The 23,945-nt window shown below is 42.6% G+C and overlaps 2 protein-coding genes across 2 annotated transcripts; one reads left to right on the forward strand and one right to left on the reverse strand.

Annotated features, from left to right (window-relative positions):
- Positions 1–6,588: 6,588 nt before the first annotated feature.
- Positions 6,589–16,218, forward strand: adamts13 (ADAM metallopeptidase with thrombospondin type 1 motif, 13; the record flags this gene model as incomplete). The annotated part of the gene is made up of 27 exons (XM_080467396.1): positions 6,589–6,693; positions 6,941–7,024; positions 7,231–7,355; positions 7,456–7,602; positions 8,773–8,907; positions 9,179–9,329; positions 9,452–9,556; positions 9,645–9,796; positions 9,874–9,937; positions 10,239–10,365; positions 10,450–10,598; positions 10,691–10,811; positions 11,209–11,289; positions 11,367–11,548; positions 11,622–11,778; positions 12,100–12,229; positions 12,330–12,509; positions 12,656–12,854; positions 12,931–13,033; positions 13,103–13,232; positions 13,372–13,548; positions 13,846–14,050; positions 14,186–14,540; positions 14,620–14,763; positions 14,845–15,024; positions 15,653–15,828; positions 15,938–16,218. 27 exons carry the CDS (start codon positions 6,589–6,591, stop codon positions 16,085–16,087), a joined length of 4,014 nt encoding a protein of 1,337 aa, XP_080323522.1. The 3' UTR covers positions 16,088–16,218.
- Positions 15,461–23,680, reverse strand: LOC308112142 (carnitine O-acetyltransferase). Its single transcript, XM_080467397.1, has 14 exons — positions 23,362–23,680; positions 21,752–22,024; positions 21,395–21,513; positions 19,680–19,733; positions 19,412–19,577; positions 19,136–19,310; positions 18,876–19,054; positions 18,678–18,778; positions 18,467–18,589; positions 18,255–18,377; positions 17,315–17,450; positions 17,168–17,230; positions 16,931–17,068; positions 15,461–16,816 (listed from the first exon to the last, which is right to left on the reverse strand). The coding sequence occupies exons 1-14, from the start codon at positions 23,386–23,388 to the stop codon at positions 16,601–16,603; spliced, it is 1,893 nt and encodes a 630-aa protein (XP_080323523.1). The 5' UTR covers positions 23,389–23,680; the 3' UTR covers positions 15,461–16,600.
- Between the last annotated feature and the right edge of the window lie 265 nt (positions 23,681–23,945).

Raw genomic sequence — 23,945 nt, forward strand, 5'->3', positions numbered from 1 at the left:
CTTGGCCTATGATTGGTCCTGGGGCTGGACGTTGGACATGATAGTGCATTAAAAACAACAACAAAAAAGACACAATGTCAACCAATTAAAATGTAGTAAAATACAAACTATACCAAGCATTCCTGCTATTCAAGCTGACCTGATTTAAAAAAAATTAATAAAATAAAAATAATAAGCCTTTCAAGATGTAAGTCAACCAGAGCTGCCAGCTCTCACGCATTCATAGTGAAATTGGCTTGAATCACTCCAGACTCACACACGACTCATAACTGCTGAGCTCATATTAACGAGTAATTTTTGGCTGAATGCTGATGTTTTTATCGACTATTATGATCCATAGAGAATAAAAATGACTGCAATAAACCCGCAAGAGGCTTTTACTGTGATAAGTGAGATATGTCTTTCTATAAAGCCTTATATGTCCCCCTTTTCCCAGTTTTAATCAATATTCTTTTCAAAAACTTACATCCATTCATCTTCTGTCCCAGGTCTTGGGCAGATGGAGCCAATCCCCGAGGTCGGTTTTACTTCTTATACTTGAAAATGACATATTTTCACCCTTCGTATCATATAGCAGGGGAACTGTTGTATTCTAGAAGATATAAATAGTTTTATTGAGGGAGTGAAAATTGTCCCAATATACCTCCCTCTGCTAAATTCTTATTTTATTACCAACGGTTGGATCTCCTGGCATTAATGGTACATCATCTACACACCATAGGAAACACATAAAAAGTATCTTAAATTGCAGATTGAGCTGTTGCAACTAGAGAGCACGTCTATAGTAGTACAAATGTAAAGTCAGAAGACCTTTTCCTTCTGTCTGCACTGGAGCTCATATAACCAGTAAACTGAGGCCAGGACTGGTGACTCTGGTTGCTCTGTACAGTATCTATGCACGCAGCCGGCACGGGGCACAGGCCATAACACAAACACAAACGCTACAACAGAAACACAAAAGACACACGAGTACGTGGGTGAGCATGGTGGTTGTAGCAAACTGGTTTTGCTGAGGGATTGTTTTTCGCTATTAAACTGATGAACTGGTTTTTTGGGAACGTTTGACCAGAACACACTTAAAGAAATAACTCAGTTGTGATAAGTACACATCGTATAGTGATCCGACTTGCTTAACTCAATCATCTAATTCACTTGTTACATGACTATATGTTGCTTTTGTTGTTCCTCCATATTTTTGTTGGCATTTTTGCAGAATTTGTAGCAATTTATGACCCGAATTTTTATGAGTAAATCATCCGTAACTCTCCAGTATACGTACACTCCAACCCCCAGACATGAAATAAACCGTCCATTTGTGATTATGTTAAACTGTATTTTGCCTTTTTTTCCCTCCATCACGTTAAATAATGCAACAGAAAATAAAATCGCAAAGATTCTTGGGCTTTGTCACCAGCAATACGTGCAATGATAAATGTACATTTCTATCCCATATGTAAGCTATTACTTTAAATGTAACATAATTGAAAGAAAGTTTATAAAAACTATCAGTACTTTCAGACGCACGGTACATTGTATATCAATTAAACTGGGTTAAAAGCGCCACTTCAAGTCAAACCGATGGGGAAGGACATCGACTGCCGGCCACTCATTATAACAACCTAGTTGTCCTGCTGTGCGCCGTCAGATTTATCCAGGAATTACACTGTGTTCAAACAGAGAGGTCAGCGTGTACGGCAACTTTAGTAGAGCCTCGTCTGTGCATTCACACAAGACTCATCGTATTTTACCATGGCTCAGTTCTTTAGATCATATTATGTATACTGACAGAGGTATCAAATAAAGCGGGTTCATTCTAGTGACACAGAACGACAGATAATATATCTAAATCAAACTTTTGTAGTTTTAAGCTCTATCGTGGATATAAGTGGCTAAAACTGTAGCTTCAAGCACATGTGGAGTGTTGCTTTCTGTAGCCTTCAGTCTACATCCAAAACCTCTTTGCCATCAACGTGTGACTTCCTAACTGTAAATATAGGACAAAAATTGTTCAAGTGTATCACATCAAATTTAAAGAATTCCAGAGAAATTCCAAGTTTGATTTATTAAAAGATAGTTGATTATATTTCGTCAGGAAAGACGTTTAAATCAGTTCAAAGGAAAAGACGAGCGTTGTGCCGTCGCCATGTGTATTGATTGCTTATTAGGCCACATGAATGATGTAAAAGACAAGACATTTCCCCGGGAGGCTCATTTGCACATTTGTCACTTGTGCTTGTTACTCATGCTTGGGCTCAAACTTTGTTGTCAGACTTTTGCACGTGCGGCTTATTAAAATTCTCCCCACATCAGCAGTACACAGATGTTCACATATAGGATCTTTCCATGAACAAGTGCTACACGTCGGTTCTATAGTCCAATAGGAGTTTACTCTCTATTCATGGGAGGGCTGGATCAACATGTGGGCTGTTTGCCTTGGCCAGTTTAGTATTCAGTGCCCTTCCCCGCAGTCCCTTATTGGAGGCAACGGCAGTTACAGTATTCTCACAGGAACACAGAGAACACGACTGCGTGCGGGACAAAGAGGCCATGGCAAAAGTGGGTAAATTAATTGGAAGATGTCTGATCTTTTTATGCAGCCGGTAATTGAGTAAGAGCTGGATTTTCTAACCCAGTTTAGCTTCGGTTGTATGGACTGATTGGAAAAGGAGAGAGGGCGACATTTTAACTGCATATAGCAAAGAGTACTCGTGATTTTGGTAACTGCAGCACACAGTACAGCCGTTTCCTCGTTTATTTTACTTTCATATCACCGAATTGTCATGGCTCCGGGGCATCATTTATATTCCTTTTTGTTTACAGCTGACAAAAGTCACAAGGGGGGATGCAGCCTGCTTTCAGTAAATCCCACACTGATTTATCACAAAACAGTGCTGCTCGATTCCAATCCGCACTCGAATATGTTAGTGCTAAATCTAATCCTCCATTATTCTCATCCTGATTGTAACTCATTCATATTCAAAGAAGCAAGTTTTCTGCAGCAGAGCATCAAACGCAGCTACTTGTTCTTCAATCATCGGAACATCACACAAAAAGCACTTCCCCTGAAAACAATCCCGCGTGATGACTTCCAGATAATTGTCCATTTATCAGGAACCACACACCACGATCATTAAATCGTCATCACCATCCACACAGGGGCGTCATTAAAGTGCCTGTGCAGCGTCTTCACATCGCTGCGATGTGCTGACATATGCTGAAACAGCTGGAGGAAGCCCTGAGCTGGTGGTTCTCTGTATATTTTGTTGTGCCGCTCAGTTTCGGCACTCTCGGCGTCGCGTTACTCGCGGGAAAGTCAACATTTCAGGGATGAAAACGTGTCATGAACACAGCATTTCGAGGAGAAGAGACGGCGGGAGTAAAAACCTACATCACCTGGAAGAAATATTCTTGTGTTTACAGACTTCCCCATCCAAACTGAAGCTGGAGAGGCAGCCAGACATAAACAAAGAACCCGGCAACCGAGAGCAACCTCCATATGTTTGAAAGCGAGGCCATTTCGGTGGTGCTTTTTATTGTGCTGGCTGGAGCTTTTGATTCAACATCCGCTTCCATCGCTCTGGCAGTTTTATAAATAGCCCTGAGCACAACTTCGAACAGGAGTGCAACTTCAATGAAAGATGTGCTCGATTTATCCTCTCTGCTTATAGTAGCAATTGACAATTTGTAAGATTTAGAAGAAAAAAAGAAGTCCTCTGTAGCCAAGAGATGTAGTTCTTCTATTTATCAGTTGGTCCTTCAGTGTGTAGTAATATTCTTCCCCCCTCCAAACGATACAGTAAAGTTTTGCCATGAAGGCTTGTCCTCCACACTGAGTTTTGTCGTAAAGAGGCAGGTGAATGTTTATAGTTGTTGGCCACATGAATCTCTGCAACAGTGTGACAGATGGACAGAATGACAAAGAGCAGCAGATGAACCAAAATCCTTTTTGAGCCGGGGCTGCTCTAACTAAATGCATCACAAAATGAAACACAGAGGGGTCGGGCGGCACTCATGCGGTTGTTGCAAGTGACGTCCATTTAGAAGGATTTAATTGTAGTTTTGATGATGTAATTAGAAGAAACAAGGGAACAAATATGCAAGTGTATTTCTCGGAGATAATCGGTTTTCTGTGTTTATCTTGCCAAACAACTTCCCCCTTCTTCAGTGGCTACAACCAACTACAGTTTCCCGAGGCATCGTCTGTTGTGCCCACTTGAGTATCCCATATGGCTGGATATGTATAATTTAAATGATCATAAATATACAATGTCTGCCCTCCTCCAAGAGAACGGGGTTTGAGGACCCAGGAACACTTTTCAGAGGCTGTTGTGCTCAGTAAATCCAGCGTGGCACTGCAGTTGTAGTTGAGCAGCGATGCTGGTGTAATGCCTGTGACTCCCAGCTGTTAATTCAGACCGACAACAGGCAGATATCTGGCAGACTAACGGCAGATGGGGCTTGAATCCTAGCTTTATGGAGATAAACTACAACCCCTCGGCCAAAAGAGGAGCCGACAGAGAGGAAGTACAGGTCTAGCTCTTATCTGCAGACTATATAGTGAAACAACATTTTAGTTGTTTTGTTTTTGTTAGTTTTTTTTAATAGTAGATCCTAGTCTGGTTAGTTCTGGACATTTGCTTCATTTCCATAGCAGAAGGGACATTGTTGTCGGCTAAAACATAAAGGGGTCCCTATTTATTTTAATGGCATCACTAAGAGGAATGAAAGTAATAAAACCTCATGACACATTAAAAATGCTCTCCTCACACCAAGTTATTCAAAAACATCTATAATTTTGGATCTGTCTTACTAAAACTTGAGTCCATCCATCTTCTATCCATGGAGGCAATCCCAGACGACTGAGGTAAAGATTAAACCCGGACAGGTCTCCAGGCTATCAGAGGACAAACACTGAAAGACACACAATTACACACTTATATGCACACTTGGAGTTTCCCATAAGCCTCATGTGCAAGTGTTGGACTGTCTGAAGGAACTGGTAAAAAGATTTCACTTACTAAGCACTTTTCCATTGAATCGAGACCACGGCACATTGGTGGACACACACACACACGCGCTCGCACGCACGCACGCACACACACACACACACATGCACAAAGAACATGCAGTCCACAAAAAAAATCCCCCAAAGCCCAACCATGATTCAAACCCAGGGTTATTTTTACTATGAGGAAAGACTGTAGACACCAGATAAAGTCCTAATAATGTACTCTTATATATTTGGCCCATGAACCACTTAAATCTATCCATAATCCCTTAATTTTTTTTTCTTTAATTTCTCTCACTGAGAATATTTTTTTCCTTCTAAGTAGGTCATATAGCATATTAACTTTTACACCTAATCTTTTGGTTTTCTTTCATGAGACTATGCTTTTTCTCACCGTTAGTTTTTTTCTTTTATCTTCAAGATTGCTACTGCCCTCTACTGGCTACAACAGGAAACAACAGGCAAGAATATTAAAGATATTTACAGAAGGACTAATTTAGCTATGATTGCTGCTGTTAAAGTCTAAATATAAATGGGTGAGGATCTGATAGTCGACCTTTATTGCTAAATAAAGCACTGCAGCTTCCGTCGCTGGTTTTGTCACCTCATCAAAACATTTCAAGTCCTCTCGTTTATGATTCATACTTGTTTCTGTGGCTCTGTGACAAAGAGCAAAAAAAATTACACAAATTAGTCACGATACACACTAAAAAAAAACAACCAATCAGAGCGATCCTCTTGGCCCCGCATGCAAGAATGAGCCAACAAATGCCACTCATCAACTTTGTCCCTACTGTTTACATAAACACACATTGCTCATACAGTCACCCAGGCTCCGAGGCCTGAGTAGGAGGGTCACACAGTGTCCCAGTGATAAAGCAGAGTAGGTAGACACACACACACACACATACAGGAAGAGGGGGAAAACATGAATTTTATTGCTCTGTTCTTTTCTCTGCTGCTACTGTGGCCTGGCTTCACTGCTCTAATGACTTCTCCATTGGACGAGGTAGGTGGAAAGCTGCGGGTGAACAGGAGCACTGCGGTTAGTGATTCCACTTCTGCAAAGTACATTGAACTCTTCAACTTTAAGCTGTTTATCATCCTGTTGAAATCCACAAATTGCAAAGAGCCACAATATTTTTTTGTCACAGGCCGACATGATCACCACTTAAAGGCTTAAAACTATTATTTTTAGTCCGTATTTGTTTTTTTGTTTTTTTCTAAATTTGGACACAGCGGCTTAAAGCTGTATATTTCAAAAAGAAACGTAAATGTTGCTTTTTTGTTATTTGTTCTCTTCAAAAGCCTTTTCATCACTTCACCAGTCAAACAGACACAACTTCCTACACTGATGCCTCTCCTGATACCTCAGGTGTGTGATTTTGTTTTTTGTTTTCTTTTAATAATTTATGATGTAATCAATCCTGTCTCTGCCATGCTGTAATAAAGGGTAGCATGTAAAGTTAAATACCTTCTCTGATTACAAACTGTTTTGATGTGTATATGCAGGTTATTAGTGTGTGTCCACATTGTATTTTTTGCTTTCAGCCAGTGGGCGACTACGTCGTTCACCTCTGATGCCTGATATCACCCATTTGGAGCTGCTGGTGGTGGTAGGACATGATGTCCAGCAGGTCCACAAACAGGACGCAGAAAGATACATCCTCACTAACCTTAACATAGTGAGTCAGACACACTGTCACTAAAGCATATTGGTAAAGTAAAGCTGATTTGAATAAGGGAGCTATGTGTTGTAATCATTAAATGATAAAAGACACACAGTCGGAGAAAGGAAGTTGCTCAGATGTTGTACAAACTTTCTAGAAATGTTTCCAGAACCAGCTCAGGGGTGCACTGTAGCACTATAGTCCCATTACACTGTGAACATGATGAAATGTAATTTTCTGCCTTATTCCAATTTCCACCCAGGCCTCAGAGCTGTTGAGAGACATGACCCTGGGTGCCAACATGAGGGTGCACCTGGTCCGCTTGATCATCCTGTCAGAGCCAGAGGTAAAAGGCTCCCTGTTACCTCTAATGTTACCACTAATACTCAGTCAAGAGTCAGGTTTTATCTAATAAGTCCTCGTTTAGAAAGTTTTTTTGTGAATAGTTCATTATTGTTATTATTCTCAATCTACTGTTGGTATGCTGTTTGCGTGCAGTGATGGAAAAAAGCTTATGTTTTATCTCTCCTGGTAATTTTCTCCTTCCTCCAGCCAGAGATCCAAATGTCTGACAACATCACGTCTTCTCTCAGAAGTGTCTGTGACTGGGGCAGGAGGATCAACCCCTCTAATGACACAGACCCGCTGCATGCTGATCTCCTGCTGTACATCACAAGGTAAGTCATCTGCATGTTAGGTGGCGGCCTTACAAGGAGGTGCCTCATATTTTATGGATGAAAACAACATGTGCTACTTTATGTCTCACGTCACGAACAGACACGACCTGGTGTTGCCTGATGGGAATAAACAGGTCAGAGGAGTGGCACAGCTGGGTGGCGCCTGCTCCAGTGAATGGAGCTGCGTGATCACAGAGGATACAGGCTTTGACCTGGGGGTCACCATCGCTCATGAAATTGGCCACAGGTAAAACTGAAACAAACACGCGACAAACATACAGTACCTGTATAATGTCATACCTGTATATGTCTCCTCCTATGGGTCGACTTTCTTCTAGATGGTTTTGAAGGTGATGTCATTTTATAATTACACCATTAGCAGAGATGGTGATTAACTGGTGCACTTTGATTTAATTAATGCAAATTATCTGCTTCTGTAACCTGGACAGATCTTTTAATAAGTACACGACGCGACCTACAGTTAAGTGTATGTCGATAGAGTGTGCCAGCGTTTCACTGTAATCTGTATGTGGGCTTTCTCTCTGCTTTCAAACCAAGATTACAAGGGTCTTCCTTGGAAATATATTTTGTGTTTCCGAGAAAATATTCAAAAGTCAGAGGTATTTAATATAGCTCACAATAGTCCATTTATAATACCGGATACCTGCAGAAGATTATTTCATTTTTTTACATAACAGGTAAAGAATACTGTGTTAGAAAGTAACATTTTGGCAGTAATAAGCTTGTAACTGACTACTGTTGTGAAATTATTAACAATTAGGAAATGCCACAACCACTACAGATTCAATGGGCATCACCTTACAAAATGATTGAGGAGCTTCTGTCTCTCTTTGCTGCTAACTTAGCCAACTATTAGCTTTGGCATTAGTTTTATACCCAACTGTGTTACTATTTCACTGAACTCCAGTGCCTCATCAATCCTGAAATGGCACAGCAACATGGAAGATGTCCAACAGGAAGTCGCGTGACCTGTGTCCATTACCGTGATTAATTGTCATAAATGTAGTTTAATTCAGCTGTTCTGTTGCTGCTTCATTTTTGTAATTAGTTGATAAATTAAATCTCACAAGAGCCGATAACATCCAGATTTTACTGCCTCTTCCTTCAACTATGTGATGCAACCTCAACTGACTCATTCACACTGTGCGCTGTAGTCAAACAGGCCTAATGCAAGGATACAGTTAAAAGTAGCATACAGTAGAAAGGTACTTGCTTGAGTAAACGGTTACTCTTTGTTTGCAGTAACAATAAAATTGAAATGTGGCCTGAACTAATCATTCATTATTCCACTTGAACGATACAGTAAAGCTCTGAAATGTACGATAACGGTAGAGACAAAGTCTGAACAAGTTTATATTGGAACTGGAGCTACATGTAATTGATTTCACTTCCTCAGCTTTGGAATCAACCACGACGGAGTGGGAAACGCATGCAGGAGAAGCGGGTTCATGATGGCTTCTGATGGAGGCTACAACAGTGTGGATTTGACCTGGTCGCCCTGCAGCAGGCAGCAGCTATTCACATTCTTCAGGTGAGCCAAAATGTCCTGAGCAGCTGTGCTGGAAATTAAATGTCTTTCATTCATCATCCAGATTTGGCACTGTCGAAGGGACATTTCATCGATTCATTATGTCCAAATGTTTTTGCCTGAGGTTCCAGGAGCTGATTGTCTTAGGAGTTTAAGAAGCTCAATCAAGTTTTCATTGGAAAACGTTTGCAAGACTAATTTCAGGTCAAGTTTTTATAGTGTGCCGTGATACAAGTAGTTTGGGAGGGGGCTGTCAATTGTTTGCTGTCTCCAGTGAAAGGAAAGCTGAATGTGTGAAAGATCTGCCTGCACTGGGAGGCTCCTTACAGGACTGGAAACCAGGGCTTTACTATGGAGTTGATGACCAGTGTCGAATAGCTTTTGGGAGCACTGCAAGAGCCTGCTCTTTCACCAATCCTGATCTGGTATGTCGTATCACCCTGGTGCCACAAGATGGCGTTTCACATCAAACACATACAACAAACCTGGCACATTTAAATAAAAAATAAAAAAACATGTCTACACTGTTGGTGTCTTTCTCCACCAGCCAGCATGCCGAGTCCTGTCCTGTCACATTAATCCTGACGATGACAGCTCCTGCAAACGCCTCCTGGTCCCTTTACTGGACGGAACAGAGTGTGCACCTAATCAAGTACTGCTGAGCTGAGTCATGCAATCATTTTCCCATGTAGCCATTATATACAAATAAAAACTTTATCAGATGCACTCTTGTGTTGCAGTGGTGTCTGAAGGGACGCTGTGTTTCCCCGGATGATCTCAGCTCCTCTGTAGTGGTGCATGGCTCCTGGTCCAGCTGGTCTGAAGGTTCCCCCTGCTCAAGGGCATGTGGTGGAGGGGTCACTTTCCGCACAAGGCAATGCAACAACCCCAGGTAACTAATGTCATACAAACACACAACGACAACTAAGCTGTTTTGCAGAAAATATGCATCTCATGCCTGATTTCCAGACCTGCTTTCGGAGGCAATGGCTGTGATGGTCCAGATATTCAGGCTGAACTTTGTCACCAGCATGTAAGTCCTTATCAGCCGTGTTTACAGTGGGGCTCCATACAGTAGGTCAATATTATCCATTCAGTAGATGATTTCATCCCATCCTTTAGCAATCTTGTATTTAGTGTTGACAAACCCTCCAAACATAGGTATTATTTAGGATTAGAGGCAAAGAAGTATTTCAAACGGCTTTCAAAAACAACCTTCAAAGTCTTGAATTTAATGTGAGACAATGACTGCAAAACGAGCAGTAATGCTTGGATGAAACCCAAACGTCACCAAAGAAATCTGATTCTTTGTTTACCACCGGTTGTTATTGTAGCCCTGTGAGCACAATCAGCTGGATTTTATGGCGGAGCAGTGTTCCCAAACAAACCCCCAACCCCTCCACCTGCTGCCAAACTCTGCCTCCTTCTACACTTGGATCCCTGCCCTCGGCTTTGCACAAGGTAGGCCGGAAGAAATTCTCATGCTTTGATCACATATTTAGAAAGACACAGTGTTTATATCAATGCTGTCTGTCTTCTTGCCAGGGGATGAGCAGTGCAGATACATGTGCCAGTCAGAAGGAGAAAACTTCATCGTGAGCCGTGGCTCTCAGTTCGTGGATGGCACTCGCTGTGAGCCACACAGCCGACCTTCCTTCGGAATCACCGCTGCATGTCTAAGAGGGAAATGCCAGGTAGAGTTGGATGAAAAAAAAACTGAAATAGCAAAAGAAACAAATTGCTGCGACGGCCTAATTTTAACACTTAGTCTTTTGTTTGTGGTCAGCTGTTTGGCTGCGATGGTGTGCTGCACTCCGGGAAAGAGAGGGATGTGTGTGGCGTGTGTGATGGAGATGCATCATCCTGTAGTTTAACATCTGGCTCCTACAGCGGTGGTCAAGCCAAAGGTAACAAATAAGAGGAAGATCGGTGAAATGCTATCTGTCATAAAAAAAAAAAAAAAAAAAGATCGTTTCTCCTCTACTACTGTGAATCTTATCGAGGGGCTCGCACCAAGTTAGACATTTTGGTGGAAAGTTTAGTTAACTTGGAGTCACAGATTGACTTAACTGAACACTTATATGTTTGAATTGTGGAAGGATGTGAGACTAGCAGCAGAAAACCATGCACACAATAGGAATGCATGCAAACTTCACATGGACTGATCAGCCGTAACACTATGATGTGTAGAAAGATCCTTTTCGAAAATCAAACTTGGGCGTGGAGCACGAGATCAGAGCACTGCTGCGCCACCATACCCTGCACTTTCCTACATGAGTTATAGTTGGGTCTTTCTATTTTCAGAGTACACTACATTTATCTCACTGCCAGTGAATGCTACACAGGTTCATTTTATCAACCGAGCTCCTCTCTTCACTCACATGGGTGAGTATTGCAATCTAAGATGTACATTTCAACGCCATGTTTAAATCTCAAGTTCTCATTGGCCTTTGCTCCCGCAGCCGTGAAGGTAGGGGATCAGTACATTGTGTCTGGAACGGGCAGCGTTGCACTGAACATGACCCATCCCTCCCCACTGGATGATTACCGACTTGAGTACCGTCTCCACCTCACCCCCGACCTCCTGCCTGAGACAGAGGAGCTGCTGCTTCCTGGGCCACTGCAACATGAGATAAACATACAGGTCGGAACGAGAAGACATACAACAAAACACACAGCAAGAGATGTATTTAATGATCATACATTTCCGTTGGCAGATCTATCGCAAATATGGGAAAGAATATGGGGAAAAAACAAATCCAGACATCAGCTACCAGTTTTATGTTCCCACCATTAACAGTGATTTGACAGACATAAAACCTAAAGGCAAATGGGCTGTTTTTACAACTCCCTGCTCCGTGTCTTGTGGATCAGGTAAGCAACTTAATCTATTTAGTCATAAAGAAAGTCACAAAAAGAACATCCAACATAGCATTTTGTGTTTCATGGGTGGTGTAATTAGAAATCTCACACATTCGTTGCACTTGGCTTTCTTGTTTTAAAGCCCAGTGGCTATTACAAAGTTACAGACATTTGCATATTAGTGTACAGCAATACTGACCATTCAGATAAAATGTTTATCACATACTTAACATCTGTTATACATAAAAGTAGAGTTGAGGCATTTCTCAGTGGTTATACGGCTGCCTTTAGCTACAGCTTTTAATTCTTACATCTTTTTTCCCCTATTCCCAGGTGTACAGAAGCATTTCTATGTATGTGTTGACAAAGATACTAACAACCATTTGGACGAACACAGTTGTAAAATGCCTCATCCGGCTGAACCATCCCACACTCCCTGTCAGCTCCCACCATGTCCCCCGAGGTTAGGCTCATAGCCGACTCTGTTTCTTTCTCCTTTTACACTGACATGCACATACAGCTCTGCACAAATGAGCACACATGAATAATTTACCATTTCACAGGTGGAAGGCAGGGGCGTTTGGGCCTTGTAGTGCCTCCTGTGGTGGTGGAGAGAGAGTGCGTCCTGTGACATGTGTCCAGCAAGATGCAGCCGATGTGGTGATGGTCCCAGATTCTCAATGCCCGCCCGATAAAGCGCCGCACACTGTTGAAAAGTGCCACCTGCAACACTGCCCTGCCAGGTAATTAACCACACCGCACAATCAATCATAAATGTGTCAAGGTATTTATCTTTCACTTATGTAGGTTGCACAGATTGTGATAGATGCACATTGTGCTGCCCCAAATCTGTGCTTTTATGTGAAGACCCACTTTGGTGTGTTCACAGATGGCGCGTGTCAGAGCCAGGGGACTGTTCGGCAGTGTGTGGGCCAGGAGAAGCGAAACGCGCTGTGACGTGTGTTCGGCCTGAAAATGGAGAGGATGCTGAAGTGGATCAAAGCTTTTGTTCGGGGCACATCAAACCGCTTGATTCTGTGCCCTGTGTTGTGGATGTTTGTCCCATTGGGTGGGAGTCCAAAGGAGAGGTGAAGTGGAAAATGACTCCAGTGTCAAAGTCATCTCAGTGTAAACCATGACTAAACTTTTCCCTTTCTCGAGCAGGAAAATCCCATACTGAAGACGGGTTTGTTACCACGCTCCAGGCAGAATCCTGTGTATGTATGGAGCCCTGTTATCAGCCAGTGCTCAAAGACATGTGGCAACGGTATGTTGAAATAATCAACAGCAACACATCCTCTTTGAGGATGTTGAATAATCCCCCCATGCTTTGTAGGAACTTTACAGGTGTGGTTCTCTTGTGTGGACCACCAGACCAGACTGGGAGTGCCTGATTTCCACTGTGACGCGTCTACGAAACCCCATCCTAAGTCGGACATGTGCAACACCTTGCCCTGTCTTCCTGTGTGAGATAAAGCATTTATCATGGATGTGACTTACATTTTTAGCCTTGTATGATGTATGTGGGGTACTGTCCCTCTACGAAAATACACAGTGGCAAATGAGGGTTTGGAAATTAGAGCAATGGGATTTTATAACCACCAGGTGGCGCTCCAAGCAAGGAGTCTGCAGTGTAACATGTGGAGGAGGGGTGGCCAACAGGGTGCTGTACTGTGCTCGTGGAGCAGAAGGAGAGGAGGAGGTTGTGGAGGATTCACAGTGCAGTGACTTTCCCAAACCCACAGCAGTGGTTTCATGTAACACACTCAACTGCCCTGCAAGGTAAATCACGCTCTCACACACACAGATACATAAATGAATGAATCCACACACACACACACACACACATTTACTCACATTCATTGTGGAGACAATGTCTTGGTTTCCATTCATTGTTGCAGCCTTACTGCAAACAGCCATACCTATTACTTGCTGAACTCTTACCATACAGTATTAAAACTAGCCCACAACATGTGCATGTGTCCTAAGAGTTTAACCCCAACAGCAGCAATGAAAACACTCCCACATCCTGAGGTCGGTTTTTGTCAAGGATAAATCCTCCCACTGTCACTTGTCCAGGTGGAAGGTATTTCGGACATTGCCCTGCTCTGTGTCCTGTGACCTGGGCGTCGCTCAGAGGATTGTGTCATGTGTCCAGTTTGTGAATGGCAAGGACAGAGTGGTGCCAGAGGAAAACTGCTATTCGGCTGTTAAACCAGCCACCACAGTGCCCTGCCTGGTGCAAGTCTGCACCTTTAAATGGGAGGTGAAGCCATGGAGCCAGGTACATTTCACAGCAATTAAATAAAAAAAAAATGCACCCTGTTATTTTCCCACTGATTTACATGCTTGTCCACTTTTTATTACATGATCTGTTTACGCATGTTATTACTGACACTGCGATCCATCTCTACCTCAGTGTTCTGTACCTTGTGGATACGGGATCCAGTCCAGAGCTGTGTCCTGCATGGGGCCCTCTAAGCCAGAGCCCCTCAGTCCCCTGATTTGCATGCACATGCCCAAACCAATCACCATCCAGGGCTGCTACATGGGCAGCTGCAGCCACGTTCCTTCCAATTCTGACCCAACCTTTGACACGGCTACTGCAATTCATACCAACACAAAGGTCGACTTCACAGAGATACCTCCTCCGTCTCCAACCCCAGGCTACGATTACATTCGACATCACCGCATGGGCCATCTTCCCCCGAGTCTGACAGACGCCACAACCATTCCACAGACTTCTACCACGACCACCCCATCCAATACATCCAGTTAGTAGATATAAAGACTCTTTTAGTGCCAAAGAGAGAGCATGGTTCACGTAACAGAATGGGTTTCTTTTCCTCCCAGCTCCGTGTGGAAAGCTCCTCTTGGAAGAGTCAGGAACAGTTGATCTGAGAGGCGTACGAAGCCGCTGCACAGTGTCTATAGGCCGGCCACTTGATGAGGTCATTCACATCCAAGTGGTTTCCAGCTCCTTGAACTGCAGGAAAAGTATGTTTTATTTATATGTATGTATAAATGACACTAATGCTTTGGGTTAATGCCTCACTGGATGTGTGTGTGTTCCTACAGAGGAGTATGTGGCATTTTTTGACCGACTAGCCTTTGTGAGAAAGTGTGTGCAGCTGGAAAATAGTGAACTGACCACCAGGACCAACGTCCTGCTGGTGCGTCAGAATCTGCTCAGTCCTGGCAACGGGATTGTGTTCACCTACACTTCGGAGAAAAACACCAAGAGGAGTCATCATCAAGGTGAAGCAGCATGTGTCGTCATGGATACGTTTAGGATAGAAGTGTGAACTGAGGAGATTATGATGCTGAATGGTTTCAATGGATGTCACTAAAACTTAACGGAGACCAAATGCGGAATTTTGGATTCGCCAAATTCTGATGATTTGATTTAATTTTTGAAGGCTCCTGCTGTTGTAAGTTAATGACAATGGGTGTGTCTTAGTGTTTGGCTTCACTGTAATTTTATGTCAAATCAGATTCAACCTTTACCAGAGACAACTGAGGGCCATAACGGGAAAAAGCTTAGAGACAACTGGTGTAAAAATAACATTTGCATAACCCAATGCAATTCAATACAAGAGCTGAATGAAGGAAAAAAACTAATGGGGGGGGATTGACTCATTTCAGTAAGATTTTCATCAGTACATGTTTTTGTGTTGGATATTTTTTTACTTATTCCATCTTCACAATCACAGCTGAAGATACCACAAACATTTGCATTTGGATGAAAGAAGAAGCTTATTTTAACAATCTTAGGCTCAACAGCTGTAATGCTCTTTGCTGTGCACAATTCCTGAACAGCATCTGACTGTATGTGGCTGTTTTTTTTCACACAATGATAAAAATATACCTGATATCTTCCGCGCAGATTGCGACATGCAGCTGTTTTCCCCCAGCGGTGTCTTTGAGAATCCAATAACGGCCAACACTAACCACACCTGTCGAGTGCTCATCAATGCCCCTCCTTCAGTGAAGATCAGGATCCAAGCGCTGCACATAGGATTAGTATTCGACGCCACCAACTCCCAGTCTACATACATTATGGTGCAAACAGGCTTTTAAACACGTTCTGTTGTTTCCATGAGCTGCATACTTGATGGGAGAGGAATGCACAGGGAGTAACTACTGCGGTATTCTTGTGTTTCTTGCTCAGATCCGGGACATGGACGTCTTAAAGACCAACGTGTTTAAAGGCCAGCAGCTGTTTCTATGGCACTCCTCTGGAAATATGGCTGAGATTGAATTTCATGGAGACTACCTGCATTCAGAAGGCAGCTTCAGAGCCGAATATTCCTTGATGTGACTTTGATACTAGTTTTTACCTGCCTGGAGAATTTTTTTTTTCTTTTTTTTTTTTTTGCGCTGAAGAAGGCAACTCATACAAGAGTACTTGTTTTGTTTTTTTTAACCCAAAATAATAAAACCTTACAAACCAAAGCACTCAAAATCTTTAACTCAAGCAAGAACAAAAGACATTCTGCATATTGCACCAGGTGCTGCTCGAGTATAAACAAAAATGTGTTTGAACTCTTGGCAAATTATATTCTTTTAAAATCCATTTGTATACACTCTCGATAACACAACGTAGTAAAATAGAGAATTTCCCTCATAAGGAATAGCTTATTTCAAAGCCAGTGCAATAACAGTCACACAGTACACTTCCTACAACCCCTTTGGTAGCACGTCTCCCCACAGTACATTGTGCGCCGGCACCAGTGTGGCGCTCCGCCAACCACTCAGGCAACGACTCTGTTTCACGTTCAGCTCCCGTGCGGCCCTGGGGGACTCCAGCGCCATGCCAGGCTCATGTGTGGGATCACTGCTCGGCTGTTGCTGTGTCTTCCAGGAGCGCTCTCATGTCCAGCAGCGCTTCCTCCACAGCCCGGCCAAACTTGGCAGCGTTAGTCTCCTCGCAGCTGTTGAAGGCTGTGATGGCGATGTTGATGTGCTCATCCATGGGATTGTAACACACTCCATAGCCATCTGGTTCCATTGGACCAAAGCACATCACACAGTCTGTTTTGGAGCCAACCTGGATGCAGAAGTGCGAGCCATGAGGGCAAACGTGCAAATAAACAAACATGACAACACATAGTCGTTTGATTGGGAATAATAGTCTTGTCGGTTGTCCGAGACGAAAACCAACCTGGCTGGTGGAGAGGTTATAATGATGAGCTACTGCAAAGGAGGTGTCCATGAAGATCTCGGGTATAGAGGTCAGATCTTCAATACTCTGCCTCTTTAGCCCCAGGAGGTGTCGATCTATAGCCTGGCCGTGGATTGCCTGAATATATAAAAGATAAATGTGTATAAATGAGATCAATGAGTTAATCAAAAAAAAAAAAAAATGCTTTCTAAAAAGAGAAAAACTCCCATCTCTCACCTTGTACGTGTTTTCCTTATGGGTCTGTGCGGCTTTCTGCAGCAGCGCCGACCTCTCAGTGTTCTGTAGAGAAACACTTATTAATAAGACACCTCACATGCAGCACACTGCTCATTCAGATGTGAAAGCAAAGTAGACTGACCGTACCTGTTTAGCTGGGTCTTGCATTGCCTTGACAAACTCAAATGAGTCTACAGTCGTTGAGCGAATCGCATCTGTTCGCCCGTATAGAAATATTCTTAACGATGCGCTCTCATAAGTAGAACAGCAAGCGTTATACATCCTGGAATTAGAAGAATTCAATATTTAGTTTGGTACAATTTGCAATTATAAGGTAACCTTTCTAACTTTAAACTTTAGTCCCTGGAATTTGAAAGCTACAACTTTTGTGACTTTTAATGACAATATGATTATTATTATTATTATTATTTTTTTTTTACATTGGTTACTACAGGAAGTAACTGCAGCTTGCAATGTAGAATCCAGGTCCCCCATTTTTATGGTCAAAACTTTTCCAAAATATTGTTTCAAATACTGCATCCTTAATGTCTCAGTCCACTTCATGGCTGTGTTAAGTGTTGTGTGACGTCCGCTATTCTTTTTAGAACAGGATAAACCCAAATGAAACCACCAGGAGCAGTATTTCTTAAAAAAGATAAATAAATAAAAAGTTGCAAAAAATTTCAGAGTATAAGCTTTCCGAGATTAACCTGAAATGAAAGTGACTAAAATGCTAAAATGAAAGTGAACATTTTAAAAAATGAAAATGTGACTTACTATCATCATTTTTGAAAATAGACCTGAAGTTTTATATGGTTCATATAGAGCCATCATATTTCTATCTTTTAGTTTCTAAGTCGAATGAAGAAAGAAAGACATGCTTTGCCAAAGATAAGAAAAAAAGCAGAAACATCATACATTATAGAAATCCTTCACATAGCCATCTAATGTGAAGCATGGCAATGTATTTATGTCTTACTTTAATTTAATTACCTTAACATTGCTACTTTGGAAGACATGAAGAAACACAAATACAGTGAATGCCTCTGTTCAGGTATAATTTGTATCTGCAGCAAGAGTTTGGTACCTGAAGTAGGCCAGTTGAAGAGCCATTTGCACGAAGGCGTCCGGGCTCAGCTTATGTTGCTTTGGCACATTTTTCCCGAAGTGAGCAAACATGAGCACCTTCACATCCAAGTCGTGTACCATTCTAACGGATCAAGGAGACGCGTGAGGCAAGCCAAGTGTCAGATATTACATTCGTAGCAGTCATTTCAATCATGCCTGCACTTTACTCACATGTTCATATTTTGTTTGGCTCTCTCGATGTCCCTCTTGACCTCGGGCGTGATGTTAAAACGCAGCTTCAGGGGCATGGACAAAGGAACCATTGGAGAGCGGACGATTTCGGTCCTCGACTGCCTGTCGACCAAACGTAAATGAATGAGCCATTTCAGAACACTTACAAACAAAGGTAAACAAACTCAAAAGTTTTCATAAATATGCTTACATGTATTTGACAACATGATCAATGAGATAGACAATGGGAGGACCCTCGGCAGGCGCGTGTTCGTACACCAGCCCACAGGTACCGTCCTCGCCGATGATGAACTGAAGACGGTTCAGAGGCGCATTAAAATTCTCAAACATACATAGGAGTTGTGATTATTATCATTATAAAATGTGAAGTCATTTCCGGCAGACTAACCTGTAATGTCTTATCGAACCAGCGGTTGCCGCTGTTCCAGCGAGCCCCTCCTCCGTGCAGCACCTGTGCAGCCACCCGGCTCGGATACAGCTCGTCTGACACCCGCGGCATCGGAGCATCCAAACACACCGTGAAGATACTTTTCTGGATTGCACGGACCGACTCCTTGTTCGTCTTATCTGAAGAGGCACATACAGACAAATATAAACTCTGGAATAGACTTTTAGAAAAATCGGATTGAGGATTTGGCCTCCCCTCACCCTTTATTAAGTTATTATAGGCTTTTCCCCAGGTGTTGCGGTGCTGGGATGTGAGGATGCCAATCGGTTCCTTGTTCGTCTGCAAAGATGAATTCCAGATCTTCTCCAACTGCATGTAAATCTGATCCACGGTCAGTGGAGTGCCGTCGCTGTTGTACACGTCTAAGACGAAGAACTGGGAGGGAGAGTCCAGGCTGGTTTTACACAGAGTCTCACCATTTGATGAAGCTGTTTGCTGCAGGACAGATGGAAGAACAGCAGTGCCATCTAGAGTACCTGAAAGTTGTGGACGACGGTGATGTGGGTGGGAGGTGTTTTCCCGATGGTGTGATTCACAACAGTGTCCCTCTTCGGTCCGGGGATCCGACAGGAGGACAGGACCTGGTAATACTGGTCCATGCACAGGGGCTTCCCGCTCAAGTACTCCACAGGCAGGGTCTCACTGTGACACAACACTATATGTTACTCAGACGATAATCTGGAAACTTACAGCAAATTGTAACTTCAAGCTTTAAATTTCAACTAGGCGACTAATGAAACTCACGTGTCAATCATTTTTTTGAAGTCCAAGACACCTGCAATCAGTTTAGCAGCAAACCTTAAAAAAAACAATACCATCGTACCTTAATGATTCTGTTATTCATTTTGCACAAAAAACTCCAAATGTCTTGAACAAGGAATGGAAACACAGACAGAAACCCTCTGCAACTTTGGCTTAATCAGAGTACTGTATGTTCTGATAAATGTACAAATGACTAAAGCAGAATACATCAGTACACTGTGCGACAGTCTGGTGATCATGTGCGTAGCACGTAAAATCCTGCTGTAGATTCACATTTTCTATGACCTTGATATAAAGTTCTAATTCTAACCTCACCCTCACCATGACCCTTCACATAGTATAGCTGTGCCCGGTTTAGGTTTGCATGTTCGCTGTGTGCATGTGTGTGTGTGTGTGTGTGTGTGTGTGTGTGTGTGTGTGTGTGTGTGTTATTTCCAGGTACTCCGGTTCATTCCCAGAGTGCAGAAACATGTGTCTGAGGCTGATTGTTGTCTCTGAAATGCCCCTGGGTGTGAATGTGAGTGTGTGAGACCTGTCCAGTGTTCACGCTGCTTCATCCAGAGATTAAATTGACTCCTGCACCCCACAACTCTAAATTGGGTGAAATAGTTCTGACAATGGATAAATGGATGGAAGTAGAGGAATGAGTGGAAGAAGCCTCAAACACTGTGGGACAGACTGGCGTTAGAATAATACACAGATCAATGTGACACTGGCTTTTATCGCTGTAGATCCAAAGGAGAGATTTAGTTAAACAGTTCAGACACATAAATATTGGTGCATTAGTGTTATCGCACCGATTCCTCAGGTAACTCAAAGTGTGACAGCAGGATGTGACCAAACTGTGTCACCAGGACAGGCTGCGGGAAATGACCTAAATAAGGAGTATTAGTATCAGGCTACCCTTTTTTTTTTTTTTTTTACTTCAAAAACTACAGGTACTGATTTAAAGAGATGTGACAGAACGGAACAACATGGTCAGATGAATAATCTTCCAAGGTATTCCTGACCAGGAGAGCAGTGCAGTCCTAATGTTCAACTCCAACAGAGAGTTAGTCCAGAGGCTCTGTTCCACATATTCTGCGGCTTTTGTTGACATGATTTGTGTCTGCTTGTGTCCTTAATGAAAAAAGGTTACTGCAAATCAGCTATGTTGTTTCGAACAGCACTCTATCACTAACGTCAAAACACAAACTGAGGGAACAAGAACACTGTGTCTGTCTCCCATTGAAAGCCTTTTGTAGGTTTAATGCAAAGCTGCATTGAAACTGATCTGAATTGAGGCCGTTTATATAGTTTCCCCCCCCTATAATTTATATAGTATCCAAATAATTAGTGACGTATTGTAATTAATGCATTATGTCTCAATGGGAGCGCCATGTTTAGTGCATGTCCCCTTGATCACAGTCGTCAAAAACAGCTGAGCAATGGTATGAGCAGTCAAAGAGCTTTAAATAGCAAGCATGAGGAGGGACACCTCTGCAAAGGTCAGACTGAAGCTCCAGCTTCATACGAGCTTGTTTATACTGTACTTCAACGCAAAGTAAATCACCTTTGGAAACAGTTTAATGGCTGCGCTCGTAATAAGTTCATAGCAGCGTAACAGTGCTGGAGGCCAGGCTATTACCCTCACACATCAGAAGCGCTCACTCTTGTTTGGGGTGAAAGCAAAAGCAGGATTTCTGGTAGTTTCTCACCTCATTTGTCCTTGGCGATCTTGAAAGTGCATCCGGGGCAGGACAACCCCCGGGCTGGTGTAAACCGCCACAGGCATGCGGCAGTCTAGATAGGCCGACTGCATCCACCATTCTGATAGCTGCGTGGATAAATATGATTTGAATATATTTTTGGAATAAAATCAAAACTTTTTCTCTCTTTAAAAGTATTTAAGAGTTTTTTCGGAGTGCATTATAGTACAAGGGACTTTGACCAGACTGCACAGCAAGTGGCCCGATGTTTATTTAATCAGGATTATTCAACCTATACCCACCAAAGAGGACTTTAACTCTCAGCATGTCAACCCTGCTGAATGTGTGTCAGATTCAAATAAATACCCAGTTGTCTGTCTTGCGTGTGCGTCGTTCCAGTCCCTTCTGAAGCCGCTCTCCCACGCCACCCTTGAGGAACTCCTGCACCAGCTCCCGGGTGTGTTCCAGCTCCTCCTCGCTGACGATGGGCTCCAGAGCGGCCAGGTACTGCTCGCAAGTTTGCTTCAAGGGGGGCACTGGGAGCTTGGGTAAACCCTCTTGATGGTGCACCAGGGACCTCTCTTGAATCTGTGTTGCTGGTCTGACCAGGCGACATGGCTTCACCAAGCCTGGCCGCAGCTACAAAAACATGTTGAGCACATTTATTCTCCCATGTCACAGATTACACAAGCAGTACTATTAGTATTACAATTATTGAAATAAAGGAAATAATTTAAAAAAGAACACATTATTGTGTTTGTTGGTTGTTTAAAGCAAAATATTATTTTAGATTTTTTTTTTTTCCCTCTTCCTCTAATTGTGCAGTAAAAGAAAGTGGTGTATATAGTGGAAACACCGATGTCTAGTTTTCCAAACAATCCCACTAGTTAAACCACAACACTTGATTTCCCTACAGATAGCAGCTACCAGGCTCGGGTTTCAACAAGTAGTTAAATACAAGCAGTTAACCAAAGCCTGAATTAGCTAATGGAATGTGGAAAATATTAAAGGTGTTGACGGGTTGAAAAATTGTGAACAAGATATCTAATTATGTTACGGCCGAAAATGACTTGGTTCGTGGAAACTGACACCAAAACAAGTGAGGAGGCAGGTCTAGTGTTTGTTTGGTCCCAGTGGTGTCGGCTCTGGGTGCTTATAAATAGAAAGGTGACACAGTTGAAGGCAGCTGAAATAAAGGGAGGAACAAAATAAGTGTGTGGCCTCATCTTCACTCATGCTGATCGGTATGACGCTGCACTCCGATTTAATGATAATCAGATAACGCTATCAGATTATGTTATCGATTATTATCAGATATGATATGCTGAGTAAAAAAAAGAAAGAAAGAAAATGCACATGAATGAATGGAGATCGGGAGATGTCGTACATATATCATTCTCTTAAAAACGCACATAAAGTTCCAGGTGCGTCAAGCCACTGCACAACACGTTCGAGCGTTTCCGGTTGGTCTTAGCCAAATAAAACCAATATGGACGCGGTGTTTTGCGGCGTTATTTCCTTTTTTTAATCATTACATATTAGAGGATATCTTACACAACCAAACTCCTTATATCTAGATCGACGCCCTGTTCCGACTAAAACTGCCGATGCACCGCTGTTTGGTGTCATTTCAGCACCATGCGCACTGCTGCGTTATGCTAACATGCTAACATTATGCAAGATCATAAGAGATCACATTGTGCCGAGGTGACACTCGAATATAAACACGTCGCCTTATATCAGGTAAAAAACTGCTGTTTTTTTTTTTATCAGCGCGCACAGGGGAGATATCAACTGAAAACATGCGAGTTCGATCGGATCATAATATCTCCACATTGTTGCTGTCCGGGGCATTGCGCCCCACCCCCTTTTAACACCGCGTTTAAAAAACTCGCTGCTCCTGTCGTTACGCACGGAAAATACACAGGTTTTAAAAATAAAAAAAAGAAAAAGAAAAGAAAAAACAGCAGACTCACCACGGCTCTGACCAAAACACCCAGCATCTTGTCAGATAGACGCGCTTAGGTCTGTGACTGTCCCGGGAACATAGATGGGAAGCCCTGGGGCAGTCATGTCTCAAGGACAAGCGCACCGTCTATTCTCAGCTGTTCGCCCCCCGTCGGACCCACCGGGTAAACACAACTGAGCGCTTCTCTCCCAAACTCCTCTTATCGTAGCTTAGGAGATTCGTATACGAGACAACCGCGCTCCTGATAATAATTTACGCAACACGTATCGGCGTTAAAGCTCCATCGTTGCAAAATATGCCTAATTTGATCGCAGAATTACTGGAATAAAATGATATAAGACCAGTTTGTGCTTCCATTTCAGTGAGACACATTCCATGAATTATAATTACTAACAAATATTGTTAAACATAATCAAAATTAGGAAATAAATGCATGTCACAATAAACCAAACACCATATATGTTTTTCCGGAGTTAATAACATATTTGCACCCTCAAAAATTGGTGATATTGGCTGCAGCAGAAACTGCAATGTTCATCTAATATATCACCTTTTTAAAAAAAAAATCATATGAATGTTTTGGTTGTTTTT

This window comes from Lipophrys pholis (genome assembly GCF_963383615.2).
Source record: "Lipophrys pholis genome assembly, chromosome: 7".
Lineage (NCBI taxonomy): Eukaryota > Metazoa > Chordata > Actinopteri > Blenniiformes > Blenniidae > Lipophrys > Lipophrys pholis.

Excerpts from the sequence above, each read along its gene's own strand:
- LOC308112142 (XM_080467397.1), bottom strand. The coding sequence starts at position 23,388 with ATGCTGGGTGTTTTGGTCAGAGCCGTG. Across the intron at positions 22,025-23,361 it reads GTGTTTTGGTCAGAGCCGTG|CTGCGGCCAGGCTTGGTGAA; the intron begins GTGAGTCTGCTG and ends ATGTTTTTGTAG. Across the intron at positions 17,231-17,314 it reads TGCAAGACCCAGCTAAACAG|AACACTGAGAGGTCGGCGCT; the intron begins GTACGGTCAGTC and ends GTTTCTCTACAG.